Source organism: Nansenia antarctica (assembly GCF_963989245.1).
Source record: "Nansenia antarctica genome assembly, chromosome: 7".
Taxonomy (NCBI): domain Eukaryota; kingdom Metazoa; phylum Chordata; class Actinopteri; order Argentiniformes; family Microstomatidae; genus Nansenia; species Nansenia antarctica.
Genome location: NC_137677.1, coordinates 39,706,449 through 39,721,448, shown reverse-complemented (window position 1 = coordinate 39,721,448; position 15,000 = coordinate 39,706,449). Strand labels below are relative to the sequence as shown.

General features: G+C 48.3%; 1 protein-coding gene across 1 annotated transcript in view; it reads right to left on the bottom strand.

The window, feature by feature from the left end:
- hecw2a (HECT, C2 and WW domain containing E3 ubiquitin protein ligase 2a) overlaps positions 1–12,634 on the bottom strand; it is a gene marked incomplete at both ends in the record, with an annotated part of 57,114 nt that extends 44,480 nt beyond the window's left edge. Inside the window, 3 exons of the mRNA XM_080536747.1 lie at positions 1,522–1,616; positions 7,224–7,331; positions 12,244–12,634. Coding sequence (XP_080392873.1) covers positions 1,522–1,616; positions 7,224–7,331; positions 12,244–12,634 — 594 coding nt within the window. The remainder of the gene's footprint in view (positions 1–1,521; positions 1,617–7,223; positions 7,332–12,243) is intronic.
- Between the last annotated feature and the right edge of the window lie 2,366 nt (positions 12,635–15,000).

Below are 15,000 nucleotides of genomic sequence, written 5' to 3'. Positions count from 1 at the left end.
TACTTACACACACACACACACACACACACACACGTACGTACCCATACATACTCACACACACACACACACGCACACACACAAACAAACACATAACACTATCACACTATCACACTCTATCACACTCTATATGTGCATGGATCAAGGACTTCCTGTCCGACCGTCCCCAGAGGGTGCGGGTGGGCTCCCACACCTCCACAGCCCTCAGACTCAGCACTGGGTCCCCCCAGGGCTGCGTGCTAAGCCCCATCCTCTACAACCTCTACACCTACGACTTCACCCCCGTCCACCCCAGCAACTCCATCGTAAAGTTTGCAGACGACACCACCGTGGTGGGCTGCATCTCGGGGGGGGACGAGGCGGCGTACAGGGATGAGGTAGAGCAGCTGAGCAAGCTGTGCAAGGTTAACAACCTGCTGCTGAACAAGTCAAAGACCCAGGAAATCATCGTGGACTTCAGGAGGAAAAAATCTGAGATCCAGCCCCTGCTCATCGACGGAGAGAGCGTGGAGAGAGTCTCAACCCTCCGATTCCTGGGGGTGCACATACAGGATGACCTGTCCTGGAAGAACAACACAGCAGCCACCATCAAGAAGGCACAACAGCGGCTCTACTTCCTGAGAGTCCTCAGGAAGGAACACAACAAGCAGGAGATACTGGTGGCCTTCTACCGCGGCGTAGTGGAGAGCATCCTCACCTACGGCATCTGCAACTGGTTCTCCAGCTGCACAACCGCAGAGAGAAATGCGCTACAGAGAGTCGTGAGAACAGCCCAGAAGATCACCGGCGCCCCCCTCCCCTCTCTGGAAGAGCTGTACAACACACGCTGTCTCAGGAAGGCCTCCAAGATCTCCAGAGACCCAACCCACCCTGGGTACGAACACTTTGCCCGGCTGCCCTCGAAAAGGCGGTACAGGACCATGGCCGCAAGGACAAACAGACTGAAGCACAGCTTCTACCCCAGGGCCATCCAGGCCCTGAACACAGCAAAGACCTAGGTTCTGGGCCCTGGACAGTCTGGACGGATTGATGGCAGCTGCTGGATTGAAAAAATCAGGTGTAGTGCTGAGGCACAAATGTGTACATTTCAAGCCTGCAAACTGCGACACTTTAAATGAATGTGCAATAACACTATGTGCAATATGACAACCCTAGTCGTCTTATCTGTACAGTATAGTATAGTGGATAGTGTACATAGCCTTTATTTATGTAAACCAGCTCCTTTCCCTTCTTGTTTTTTTAGTTTTTTTTTCTTTCCTAGCACTAGGGGAGCCACCCCTCCCAAATTTCGTTGTTTGGTACCTGTACTATAGCAATGTCAATAAAGACCATTCATTCATGCATTCATTCATTCATTCATTCATAAACACATAAACACACATAAACACACAAGCAGACACACACATAAACACATAAACACACATAAACACACATGCAGACACACACACACAAACACACACACACACACACACACACACACACACACACACACACACACACACACACACACACACACACACTTACCAGGACTCCAGGGTTCTTCACAGTGATACAGGGGGTTGTGGCTCTCAGCCCTCCGCTGACTCCATGGTAGTACTTAAAGCAGATCTTGGTCTCAGCTGGAGAGAGACAATACACACACACACACACACACACACACACACACACACACACACACACACACAGGATGTGAACACAGTGGAACCACACACACACTTTCTCTCAGGACCCTCCTGGGATGTAACTGCAAGATCATGTAATAAACCTTCCTCAACATGGAGTAGGCCACGCTCATGACATCATCATTATATCATCATGACATCAACACTTGAGAGTAAGAATATGGATTCCCCAGGATTAATGATACTAGGATAGGTCCCCTCTCCTCTCATCTCCTGTCACTCACGTTCCTCTTCTCCACCACCACCTCCTCTCCTCTCCTCTCCTCTCCTCTTCTTTCCTCTCCTCTCCTCTGCTCTCCTCTCCCCTCCTCCCCCCTCCTCTCCTCTCCTCTTCTTTCCTCTCCTCTCCTCTCCCCATCTCTCCTCTCCCCTCCTCCCCCTCCTCTCCTCTCCTCTTCTTTCCTCTCCTCTCCTCTCCCCATCTCTCCTCTCCTCTTCTTTCCTCTCCTCTCCTCTCCTGTCCCTCCTCTCCTCTCCTCTCCTCTCCTATCCTCTCCCCTCCTCTCCCTCTTCTCTTCTCCTCTCCTCTCCCCTCCTGTCCCTCCCATCCTCTCCTCTCCTCTCCACTCCCCTCCTCTCCTCTCCCCTCCTCTCCTCTCTTCTCCCCTCCTCTCCCTCTTCTCTTCTCCTCTCCTCTCCCCTCCTGTCCCTCCCATCCTCTCCTCTCCTCTCCACTCCCCTCCTCTCCTCTCCCCTCCTCTCCTGTCCCCTCCTCTCCTCTCCTGTCCCTCCTCTCTTCGCGCACCAGGGGAGCCCCCCCTCCCAAATGTCATTGTTTGGTACCTGTACTATATCAATGACAATAAAGACCATTCATTCATTCATTCATTCATTCATTCTTCTCCTCTCCTCTCCTCTCATCTCCTCTCCTCTGCTCTCCTCTCCTTTCCTTTCCCCTCCTGTGACGATCCACACTGGTACCACCAGTGGGCGCCAATTATCTGTTGTCTTGTTGACCCTCTCTCTTGGTTCCTGATGGGCACAGGTGAAGGTGATCATCCTGATTGTCCCAGGAACTTTAAGAGGGGGTCAAATTGATGGACTCGGTCTCTTCCTTGTCGACCAGCAGCCTTTTTGTTTGGTGTTACTATTTACTTTATCATTATTTCAATTTAACATATATTATTCTTTAATAAATCTCCTATTATTGTTCTCCATGTGTCGTCTCCCTTTTTGTCACCTTGTCCTGAGCCAGGCAAGCGTAACAAATTGGGTGCTCGTCCGGGAGTGAATTTGGTGAGAGCAATATTCTCTCCCTTTTCATAGTTGATATTCGGGATTGGATTGTTGGATTTGTCCAACTCTATATTGGGAGACCCGCATGGTTATTGTTTATAGTTATTGGGTTTTGGTTGGATTGGATGTAATGTATTGTTTAGTATATTTGGTACGTTGGTTTGGGTGCTGGTGACGAGGGGGAGCTGGCCGTCCGACTGTGCTGACAAGGACGTAACTCTTGGTATTGGCTGTGATCTTCGGCTGGAGTTTGGTGAGTGCTGTGTTCTATGCAAAGCAGAGAAGGATAGGTAGGGCGGGTGGTTTAGATACCATCAGAGCTATACGTGAACCCCCGTGCTAGGAGTAGAAGCGCTTAACGCTTGTTTATTGTTTTCGTTTGTTATTTTTGGTGTGTTGAACGCGGGGGCGCCACCAGGCATTTGCTTGGTGGAAGAGTTGCATGTGAACGCACTGAAGACTAGCTGAGTGGTTAGTCAGTCATTACTGAGTTAGATGCGGGGCAGCTCTTACGAAGTATGTTAGTTACTTTTCTGTTTTGTATGTGTGCACAGTTACTCGCTTTAAATGGGCTGAAGATTATGGCTGATATGGGAGTAGTTTATAGGAGGAGTTTGTAATAGGAGGGGAGATTCCCGTTTGTTAGGGTTGGTTAATATTGGTTATTTGATTATATTGAGTTATGGATGTTTTTGAGGAGTTTGTGGCAGCTCCGTCGGTCGATGGATTGTTACAGTTAACGAAGGAACAACTGTGGAAGGTTGCTGAACATTATGAGGTTAAGCTTGAGGTGGTGAAAGGCCGAGCAAAGAAACAGGACGTAGTGGAGGCTTTACAGAATACATTAATTCAAAGGGGCATACTAAAGGGTAAAATGTCTGTCCCTAAAATATCCGTTGGGGTTGCATCTGGGTCCACTGAGTTAACATTTGATCAACAGAAAGAATTGTTAGCATTACAGATGGAATTTCAGATGCAAGAGCGTGAATTTCAGACGCGAGAGCAGACGCGAGAGCGTGAGTTTCAGGCACAAGAGCGTGCGAGGGACAGGGAATTGGAGTTGGATAAATTAGCTCTTGAACGGGAGCGCCTTAAGTTGATTGCTGAGGGAAAGTTATCTGACGGTGGAGGTGGCGATTCGAGTAATTCTAAGAGGGATAATATGTCTGTCATGGTTAGACTGTTGCCAAAGTTTAATGAAAAAGATCCTGATGTATTCTTTTCACTGTTTGAGAGTGTTGCCGACGATAGGGACTGGTCTACTTCAGACCGCACCGCATTACTACAGAGTGTGCTTATTGGCCGAGCTCAGGAAGCTTATATTGCTCTTAATGGTAGAGAGAGGAAAGATTATGATACAGTTAAGGCCGCTATCCTTAGGGCATATGAACTTGTTCCTGAAGCTTACAGACAGCGGTTTAGACAATGGAAGAAACATGACAAACAAACTCATGTTGAGGTTGTAAGAGAACTAACCAGCCATTTCAATCGTTGGTGCGTGGCGGTAGAGGTGAATACTCTGGAGGATCTGTCAAATTTGATTATTTTGGAACAGTTTAAAACCATTGTCCCTGATCGCATTGCCACTTACGTTAACGAACACAAGGTGAAAACAGCAGGTCAAGCCGCGGTGTTGGCAGATGAATTTGTACTGACTAATAAAAGTCAGTTTGGTGAACATCGTTTTCGTAGCGAGGGGAGCCGTAGACATAATCCGACCGTGACTGACCTATTGGTAAATCGTACACAATTCCCTAACGAAGGTCCTGGTTATTCTGTCCCCTTTTCAAAGTCGGAGCATGGCAGTCAGAGTAGAGTAGATCCTAACTCGACATGCAATTATTGCCTTGAGAAGGGTCACTGGAAACAGGAGTGTCCTGTCCTAAAAGGAAAGAAAACCTACAGTGGGAAGGGGGGCTCTGTTAGACCGTTGGCTCTTGCAGTGCATGCTTGTGGGGCAGGAGTAAGAGTGTCTGGGGTTGCCGAGGGGTCTCCCTTTAAACCAGGGGTGATGGCATCCTCAGTATCCAGCCCACCTGCGGCTACTGAGTTGACGGGGGCATTACAGGGCTCTGCCTCCATACAGATTAGCGAGGAGGATCCTGATTTTGGCCCGTTTATTACTACAGGTTTCGTTTCTCTGGTGGGAAGCCCACAGAAAGTGCCTGTCCAGATACTTCGTGATACAGGGGCTTCAGAATCGTTTATATTGGAATCGGTTTTAACATTCTCTCAGGAGTCAAGTGTGGGGACCAGCGTTTTGATTAGAGGGATGGGGATGCAGACTTTGTCTGTCCCCTTGCATGAAATTGAGCTTTGCTCTGATCTGGTCCAGGGGGTAGTGACCATTGGTGTTCGACCCTCTCTGCCTGTGGTGGGTGTGGCAGTCATTTTAGGAAATAACCTGGCTGGAGGAAGAGTGTGGAGTGATGTGCCCCCACCTCTGGTAGTTAGTTCTGGGTTTACACGACCAACAGGACCCGACCTAAGTGTGAAGGAGTTTCCTGAGGTTTTTACTGCCTGCGCCATGACTCGTGCTATGAGTTGCATGGACCCTGGAATTGATGATGGTGAACAGTCTGATGGGTTCGCTCCTGACAGTTCTGTTTTTCGGTTGCCAGATCTGCCGCCGTCTTTGTCTCGGAGTGAGTTGATTTTGGCCCAACAGGAGGATCCTGAGCTGAGGCTGCTGCTCGGTGGGATTCAGCCTGGGGATGAGCTGGAGAGCTCTGCAGGTGGTTGTTTTCTCTTGGAGGATGTGTTGGTTCGTGGATGGCTTCCTCATGGTGATTGTTCTGTGGGTGACCCAGTTTTCCGGGCAGGGTTTGCTGGTCCCTGCTCTGTTGTACGACAGGTGTCCAGACAGAATTATTTGATCGATGCCCCTAGCCGTAGAGGGTCTACACAGACCACAGTGCATGGGGTGTCTCCATCTCCGTCCACTCCTGTGGTGGCAGCAGGGGGGGAGGAGGATGTGAGTGGGCCTGGAGACGGTGTTTTGCGTCGTCGGTTTAAGACCATGAGAAATTGGCTGAGTTATGTGTTATTGTTTGAGAACTGTTTGGTTTCTGTTTGGCACTGGTTTGGGCTCTGCAGCACTTTGATGTTTGTGTGGGAAGGGGGGGGTCTCATCCAGTGGTTGTTTGTTCAGATCATAACCCCCTGACCTTTTTGCATACTTTGCAGAGTCCGAGCCAGCGCCTTACCAGGTGAATCAATGCTGCCGGTCTAAAACTCTTGTCCTTAATCTCTCTTTCTCTTGCTCCTCCCTCCTTAAATAGAGCTTTTCCAGGTACCAGGAATTGCTGGAGGGTGGGCAGGTTGTAGGGGAGGTTGGGATTTGACGTTTAGGCTGTGTGGCAGAGATCACCGTTTTTTGTTGCCATAAACTATTGTTATTATTTGTATTATTTGTAATCTGGGAAACAAATTAGCAGAGACCTTTTTAGTAGGCCTCTGTTTTAAGGGGGGGGATGTGACGATCCACACTGGTACCACCAGTGGGCGCCAATTATCTGTTGTCTTGTTGACCCTCTCTCTTGGTTCCTGATGGGCACAGGTGAAGGTGATCATCCTGATTGTCCCAGGAACTTTAAGAGGGGGTCAAATTGATGGACTCGGTCTCTTCCTTGTCGACCAGCAGCCTTTTTGTTTGGTGTTACTATTTACTTTATCATTATTTCAATTTAACATATATTATTCTTTAATAAATCTCCTATTATTGTTCTCCATGTGTCGTCTCCCTTTTTGTCACCTTGTCCTGAGCCAGGCAAGCGTAACACCTCCTCTCCCCATCTCTCCTCTCCTCTTCTTTCCTCTCCTCTGCTCTCCTCTCCCCTCCTCTCCTCTCCTGTCCCTCCTCTCCCCTCCTCTCCTCCTCTCCTCTCCCCTCTCCTCTCCTCTCCTCTCCTCTCCTCTCCTCTCCTCTCCTCTCCCCTCCTCTCCCTCTTCTCTTCTCCTCTCCTCTCCTCTCCTCTCCTCTCCTCTCCTCTCCTGTCCCTCCTCTCCTCTCCTCTCCTCTCCTCTCCTCTCCTCTCCTCTCCTCTCCCCTCCCCTCCCCTCCTCTCCTCTCCCCTCCCCTCCCCTCCTCTCCTCTCCTCTCCTCTCCTCTCCTCTCCTATCCTCTCCCCTCCTCTCCTCTCCTCTCCTCTCCCTCTTCTCTTCTCCTCTCTCTCCCCTCCCCTCCTCTCCTGTCCCTCCTCTCCTCTCCTCTCCTCTCTTCTCCTATCCTCTCCCCTCCTCTCCTCTCCTCTCCTCTCCCTCTTCTCTTCTCCTCTCTCTCCCCTCCTCTCTTCTCCTCTAACTCACGTTCCATGAAGTAGGCCCCAGGCTCCAGCCTCCAGACGATTTGTCCTTTCTGGGTTCCGTTCACCCCGCGGTTCTTGCAGTCCCACACATTGGACGGGCTGGTCTCATCTGGACCGGGGACAGAACAACCTCCATTAGTACAATCGTGCACACTACGTTTTTTATTTTTATTTAGCACACAGTAAAAAAATGTTTCATACATACAATAATCGTAATACATAGAGTAGGTGCAAGGAAGACAAGAAACCCCGAGAGGCTTATCAAGCGTCTCCCTAGATCATAGAATTTGATTAAAGTTAATGAAAAATAAATCAAAGAAAAATATTCAAATGACAGAACAAAATAAAGATCAATAAAGAACAAAACTAAAAACTAAAACTAAAACTAAAACAAACAAACAAACGAAAAAACGGGAGAAACATATGAGAAATTAAAGTAAAGATAACTTTACATAGTAAAGTTAAACAAGAGAAACAAATTAGGTAAATCAATCGTGATCAAGGAATCAGTGTTGTTTGACAGCCTTTTTGAACGAGTAGGGTGAGAGGTCAAAGAAGTGAGAAGGGAGTTGATTAAATACTTTGGCTCCTGAAGTGAAGACTACATTGAGACAAGGATGTACGAGTGGATGGCAATAAGAGTGGACTTATTTTCTTCAATTCTCCTAAAGAAACTATTGAATGTAGAAGGAAACTGGTGGTGAATTGCTTTGAAGACAAACTGTGCTACGTGAAAAAAGTTTACTTGAGTATAGATAATTCCTGAAAGAGAGGTTGCGAGTGAGCTAAGTAAGTAGCATGAGAAATAATTTGAACACAACGTTTTTGAAGAAGATAGATATGATTCAGCTTGGTTGGATGGGTACTGGCCCAAATAATATTACAATAATTAATATAGGGGTAAATCAGGTAGTAATACAACATCAGAGAGATTTTTTTTATTTCTTGAATTTTACTCAAGATACCAATATTTCTGGCGATTTTAGATTAAATGTTATTAATATGAGGTTTCCAGCACAGTTTGTCATCAATTATTATGCCTAGAAATCACAGATGCGGTCGAAGAAATTACATTGTTATCAATCATCACCTTTTTTTACCACTGTTAAATAATTTAAAATGGTTTATTTACATTTAATTACATTCGAGGACAATTAGTTTTGCTTTAAACCACACAGAAAGCTATGCAGCTCCCTGTTGATGGTTGAAACAAGGTATTCAAGATTGCTGTGAGAATGGTAAATGCTTGTATCATCTGCGAACAAGATTGTTGACAGAAGCTTGGAAACTTTACATAAATCATTCATATAAATCAGAAATAAGATAGGTCCATGGTGTGTGCGTGCGTGTGTGTGATAGTGTGTGTGTGTGTGTGTGTGTGTGTGTGTGTGTGTGCGCGCGTGTGTGTGTTTGTACTGTCCTGTCCCTCATACTGCAGTATATGAGTATATATACGTACATCATACAGTTACTGTACCTCAGCTTCCATATTTCCCCTGTAATCAGTAAAGTTAGTTCCTAAAATACCTCCTCCACAACCTCCACCCACCCAGAGGACAAACACCTCCCGGGGTGGGGGGGGAGCTGGGGGGATACCGCTGTATGTAGCACTTTCACTCAGGAGCTAATGAACAACTATGCACTCCTGAACTGAAGGGGGGTGGGGGTATCATTGAATGTCTGCTTAGTCGTGGAAAGCGGGAGCCCCCCAGGGGGTTGAGGGGGATGGGGGGACGGGGAGTGGCGAGGGGGGGGGGGCAGGTAATTAAATCATGGTGATGGTCTGTGATCGATAGGGTCTCCTGGCGCCCCCTCACACATCACTTCCTCTCCTCTCATATTCCCCCTCTCTTCTCCTCCTCTCATCTCCCCCTTCTCCTCTCCTCATCTTCCCCCTCTCTTCTCCTCCTCTCATCTCCCCCTTCTCCTCTCCTCATCTTCCCCCTCTCTTCTCCTCCTCTCATCTCCCCCTTCTCCTCTCCTCATCTTCCCCCTCCATTCTCCTCCTCTCATCTTCCCCCCTCTCCTCTCCCCCTCTCCTCTCCTTCCCCCTCTCCTCTTCTCCTCTCATCTCCCCCCTCTCCTCTCCTCACCTTCCCCATCTCCTCCTCACCTCCTCACCTCCCCCCCTCTCCTCTCCTCCTCACCTCCCCCCCTCTCCTCTCCTTCCCCCTCTCCTCTCCTCCTCTCCTCCCCCCCTCTCTTCTCCTCATCTTCCCCCTCTCTCCTCCTCACCTCCCCCCCTCTCCTCTCCTCCTCTCATCTTCCCCCTCTCTTCTCTTCCTCTCATATTCCCCCCCTCCTCTCTTCCTCTCATCTTCCCCCTCTCCTCTCCTCTCCTTTCATTTTCACTCCCAGACAGACAGGATAGACAGAGGAGGTGTCTCAGAGGAGGAGGTCAGGGAGAGGTCAGGAGGTCATCTAGATGTTCACCCACAGGGTAATTGGGGTCTTGGTTAAGTTAATGAGAGGGTTTATTAAAGTGGATTATATTAGAGAAGAGGATTAGGAAAAGGGCAATATGGTGGGTCAATGTAGAAGATAAGTATTAGATATAGAAGACCCCCACTGTATTATTACTGAATACCAATGTACTGGGCTGTCTCTCCTGAGTTGGTGAGTAACAGATAATTGATTTTAGATGCATGGCAATAAGAATATGACTCCGATCAGGCCACTTCGTATTGCTTTTCACTACAGCAGCGAAACATGCAAAACAGATTAGCGTACATTATTGGAGACCACTCGGGATAGCTTTGGAAGTGTGTGTGTGTGTGTGTGTGTGTGTGTGTGTAGTACACCTAGGCAAAGGTATTTGTGTTGACTAAGCCTTCCAAACAGCTCCAGTGTCAGCGTTGACTCGCAGGGTCTTGCAGGGTCCACTTGCAGGGTCCTACAGCAGATCCTTGGTCTTCTCATCCCTCATACTAACCAGCTGGAATCACCCACAACATTTATCTACAGCCAACATCAGGCCAGGTCCCAGAGCAAACTTACATGATCATTACCAACCTTAACTACAGCCAGTGTCAGGCCATGGGCCCTAGACTTTGAAGTCTTTCTGTTCGTCAGACTTAGGATAGACGTCTAATTTCACCTGTTGCATAAAATTGGATTACACTTGGCTAACCTAAGTCCTACTGTAGTACTACTTAACGGCCAAGCTCCACCTGCTGCGTTGCGTCAACTCGCCATCGACGTTGCGTCAACTTCCCGTTGTCCAAGCTCCACCTGCAGCGTTGCGTCAACGTTGCGTCAACGTCAACGTTCTACTCTAGCTCCACTGGCATTTTTTGTATACGGGAGTAATTTCACCCTTGACTGCAATTATGTCCACAACAATAACAACATCATACAGAACATTTTCCAATCAGGGTAATATTTTATCTACATATTCCCAAATAGATAGTTGCTAGTTCAGTAGATGTTCAACTAACTGTCAACAACATTTCAACTAACTAACCACTAATCCTAAACCTTGCCCTAACCTTAAATCTAACCCTATCCTTAACCATAAATCTAGTTACATATCAACAGAGTTGCAGTTGATAGTTTGAGCAGCTGTGGATCATCTATAAGGGAATAAAGTGTGACCCCCGTTCGTCGTCCATTCCTGCAACAAGAGTTCACCTCAGGTGCGGTGATTGACGCCCCACGGCGCCCACGTGGGGCGTCTCATTGTGACGTCTGCGTCCATCCACCGTCAAAAATCTTTGGACGCAGCCATCGGACGCAACGCTGACGCAACGCAACGCAGCAGGTGGAGCACCTTTCATTGATTACAATGCATTTGATCCCAATTTCGGACGCAACGCACATTAGACGCAACGTTCGATGGCCATGGTGGAGCTTGGCCGTAAGTAGGAAAAGTAAGACACTGAACAGAAAACAAAGTGAGTTAGCATTAGCAATTGAACATGTTGTAATTATGTATCTACAATAAAATGGAGCATGGGAGCTGGCAAATCAAAACAAAGTGTAAACATGTGACATAGGTTAGCTAGCTGTTGTTTTCCAAACTAAATGAGCCTCTCATTTAGATTTGGAAAGGTAAACTTTATTAGCTATTTCCTTTCTTTTGCAGTCAGTATCATCAATATCAGATTAGCTTGGATACCAGATCTCACCTACTGAATGTGGCTTCCACTGGAAACTAGTTACAGTATGAATTAAAATGGACATCAAGGCTAGTATCTCACCTATGGTAGAATCCTATCCAATGAGTGACTAGTATCTCACCTATGGTAGAGTCCTATCCAATTAGTAGCTAGTATCTCACCTATGTGGTAGAGTCCTATCCAATCAGTGACTAGTATCTATCCTATGGTAGAGTCCTATCCAATCAGTAGCTAGTATCTCACCTATGGTAGAGTCCTATCCAATCAGTGACTAGTATCTCACCTATGGTAGAGTCCTATCCAATCAGTAGCTAGTATCTCACCTATGTGGTAGAGTCCTATCCAATCAGTGACTAGTATCTCACCTATGTGGTAATGTCCTATCCAATCAGTAGCTAGTATCTGGTGGTCTGTTGGGGTAGTGGTGGTCTTGTTGGGGTAGTGGTGGTCTAGTGGATAGTGAGTTGGACTTGTGATCGGAAGGTTGTGAGTTCAAATCCCGCCTGAAACCACACCACTACTAGTGTGCCCTTGAGTAAGGCACTTAGCCCTCAGTTACTCCAGGGGGAATGTCCCTGTAAATCGTAATTGTAAATCACTTTGGATTAAAAGCGTCTGCAAATTGGCTAAATTTAAATTTAAATTAATCTCACCTATGGTAGAATCCTATCCAATCAGTGACTAGTATCTCACCTATATGGTAGAGTCCTATCCAATCAGTAGCTAGTATCTCACCTGTGTGGTAGAGTCCTATCCAATCAGTGACTAGTATCTCACCTATGTGGTAACGTCCTATCCAATCAGTAGCTAGTATCTCACCTGTGTGGTAGAGTCCTATCCAATCAGTGACTAGTATCTCACCTATGTGGTAACGTCCTATGCAATCGGTGACTAGTATCTCACCTATGTGGTAGAGTCCTATCCAATCGGTGGCGTCGACCTCCTCCTTGATGTCCCAGGTGATGACCAGGTTTTGGCCCCGCCCCATCGTGAACTCCAGCGTGGACGCCGTCAGAGAGGAGCGGCTCTGTGACGTCACCAGGTCCGTGTCGCTGTTGGCCCGTGGCAGGCCAACGGGCCCGCTGACCACGGAGGCGGAGGTGTCCCCCGCGGAGGCCCCGCCCCTCTCCGCCAGGCTGCGCAGGTTGTCGGGGCTGAGGGTGTGGCGCAGGTGGGGGCTGCGGCGCCGCGGCGTCGACAGGTGGTCCCGCCCCCCCCCCACAGCCAGGGTGGGGGCGTGGCTGTGGGAGCGCGTCCGGGGCGGGAGCACCGCCGTGGCGAGGGACGGGCGCATGGCGGCGGGGGCGCGGGAGGGGGAGGGGCCAAAGCAGGAAATGAAAATTTGGTAGGTGCGGTTGAGAGTGGCCCCCCGGGAAAGAGGGCCTGGCTCAGGAGACGGTGCTACCCAAGCTCTGTCTCTGTCTCTGTCGTTGTTGTTATTGTTAACATTCAAAAAGGCGGACCAGCTTCAGGGTCAGGGGTCAGTAACTCCTGTGGCTGGTTACAGCAGGAGCTTCAGGCGGCGGTTCCTGTCATGTTGAAGACGTAGGAACGTGTGTGTGACTCCTCTGGCGACGGCCATAGCTCCCGTACCCCTCCACGGAGCCTGTGTCTGCAGGGCTGACCTGGCCTCAGGACGCCAGCTACTCCTTCAGCCTGTCCAACGACCAGAGAGAGACCTAGAGGAGAGGAGAGGAGAGAGAGGAGAGAGGAGGAAGACATGTAAGAAGGGAAGGGAATGGAGGACCAGGGAGGAGAGGGGCAAAGGCGTCCGTGTTAACGGACGCACGCACGGCAGAGCCAATGGAGAGAAGGCTCCAATGGACGGCGGTGTGCTGTCACCGGTCCTGTTTCACATGTCACGTCACCTCTTCTCCTCCTCCTCCTCCTCCCCTCCCCTCTCTGCTCCTCTCCTCTTCCTCCTCTCCTCCCTTCCACTACCCCCCCCCCCTCTCCCCCTCTCCCCCTCCTCCTCTCCCCTCTACCCCGCCACCTTGCCCTTTCAATCCACACAGCAATCGTTCTCCTGCCCAATCAACCCTCCTAATGAATGAGGAGATTAATCCTGGGTGGCTGGGTAAGATTGTCTAAATAGACAATCTTGTAAAGAATATTTGCAATCTAAAGCCGTATTCGCACAGGATTAGTATTATCTGGGGACCTCTGGTAATTTGTAATAATTACGGAGGTCGTCTGTGTTCTTAGTCCTATGCGAATCGGCCATGACCGTCTCCATGAATCTCTGTAAAAAATTCCACCGCAAATTACCGATCACAATTCATTGAACTGGCATGTCTGTGATTTGGGGTGAGTTTGAGAACTACAGAGGCCTGGAGTGACCAAAAAGAGAATAAAGAAAGAAAACGAGGCCACGGTTTACTACAGCGAACAGAGAACCATGGAGGCTGCCATGGAAATTGTTATAGTTGTTTGTTTATTTGTTGTTTATATTTATTGAAATTGTATTACAATTTACTTTGCACATCCAATGCCTGTTCTTTCTTTATAGCAGCCATTGCACTTCTTGTTCATGAAGCGGATGTTATACAGAGCGATGACATCATATCCGGGGGAATGTCAGTAAATCTGAGTAAAACACAGACTTCGCTTATCTCGTGCATAATATGGAGTCTGCCAGTTAGAATGTCCTGGAATGTGCTCTCTCTCTCTCTCTCTCTCTCTCTCTCTCTCTCTCTCTCTCTCTCTCTCTCTCTCTCTCTCTCTCTCTCTCTCTCTCTCTCTCTCTCATAGTATGGAGTCTGTCAGATGGAATGTCCTGGACTGTGCTCTCTCTCTCTCTCTCTCTCTCTCTCTCTCTCTCTCTCTCTCTCTCTCTCTCTCTCATAGTATGGAGTCTGTCAGATGGAATGTCCTGGACTGTGCTCTCTCTCTCTCTCTCTCTCTCTCCCTCTCTCCCTATCTCTCTCTGACATAGGCTGTTCAGAATGGTATACTAGCATAACTGCATACTAGCATACTCAATGAGTATATACTCCATACTGCCTACTAAATTCATAATAAGTATGCAAAAACCAGCCGACCGTTTACACAGTATGCATACTGCCTCCCAGAATGCATTTCGCTGGGAGCGCCGAATTTAAACCTCCATTTTAAACCTTCGTTGGCTAAAAGTTGTAATTGTGTTAACATGTCATTTTGCGAGTCATATCTAGTATGAGTAGTATGCTAGTATGCTATTCCGAACACAGCCATAGTTAGGAATGTGTCAGATGGAATGTCCCAGACTACGGGAGGAGAAGGAGAGGGAGCAGAGACAGACAACCGTAACCATAGAGACTATCTGTACCACAGTATCTGCCTCCCACGAAGCTTCTAAATCAGGCCAGGGGCTTCTGGGAGATATCAGGACAGGGGCTGACAGATCCTCAGCTGCAGGGTGGGTGGAGGAGGGGAAGGGGGGGCGGGGGGGTGCATGCAACGTTGTGATTGAATGGGAGCTTATTATAGAACTGCTGAGCACTGGGGCACTTTTTTTCTTTTTCTTTTTTTGGGGCGATTGGGTATCATCAGAGCTACCTCCAGTGCTGTTCAGCACGGTTCCCACTGACCAAGCTGTTCTGCTCTACTCTGCTCTGCTCTGCTCTACTCTGCTCTGATCTGTTCTACTCTACTCTACTCTGCTCTGCTCTACTCTACTCT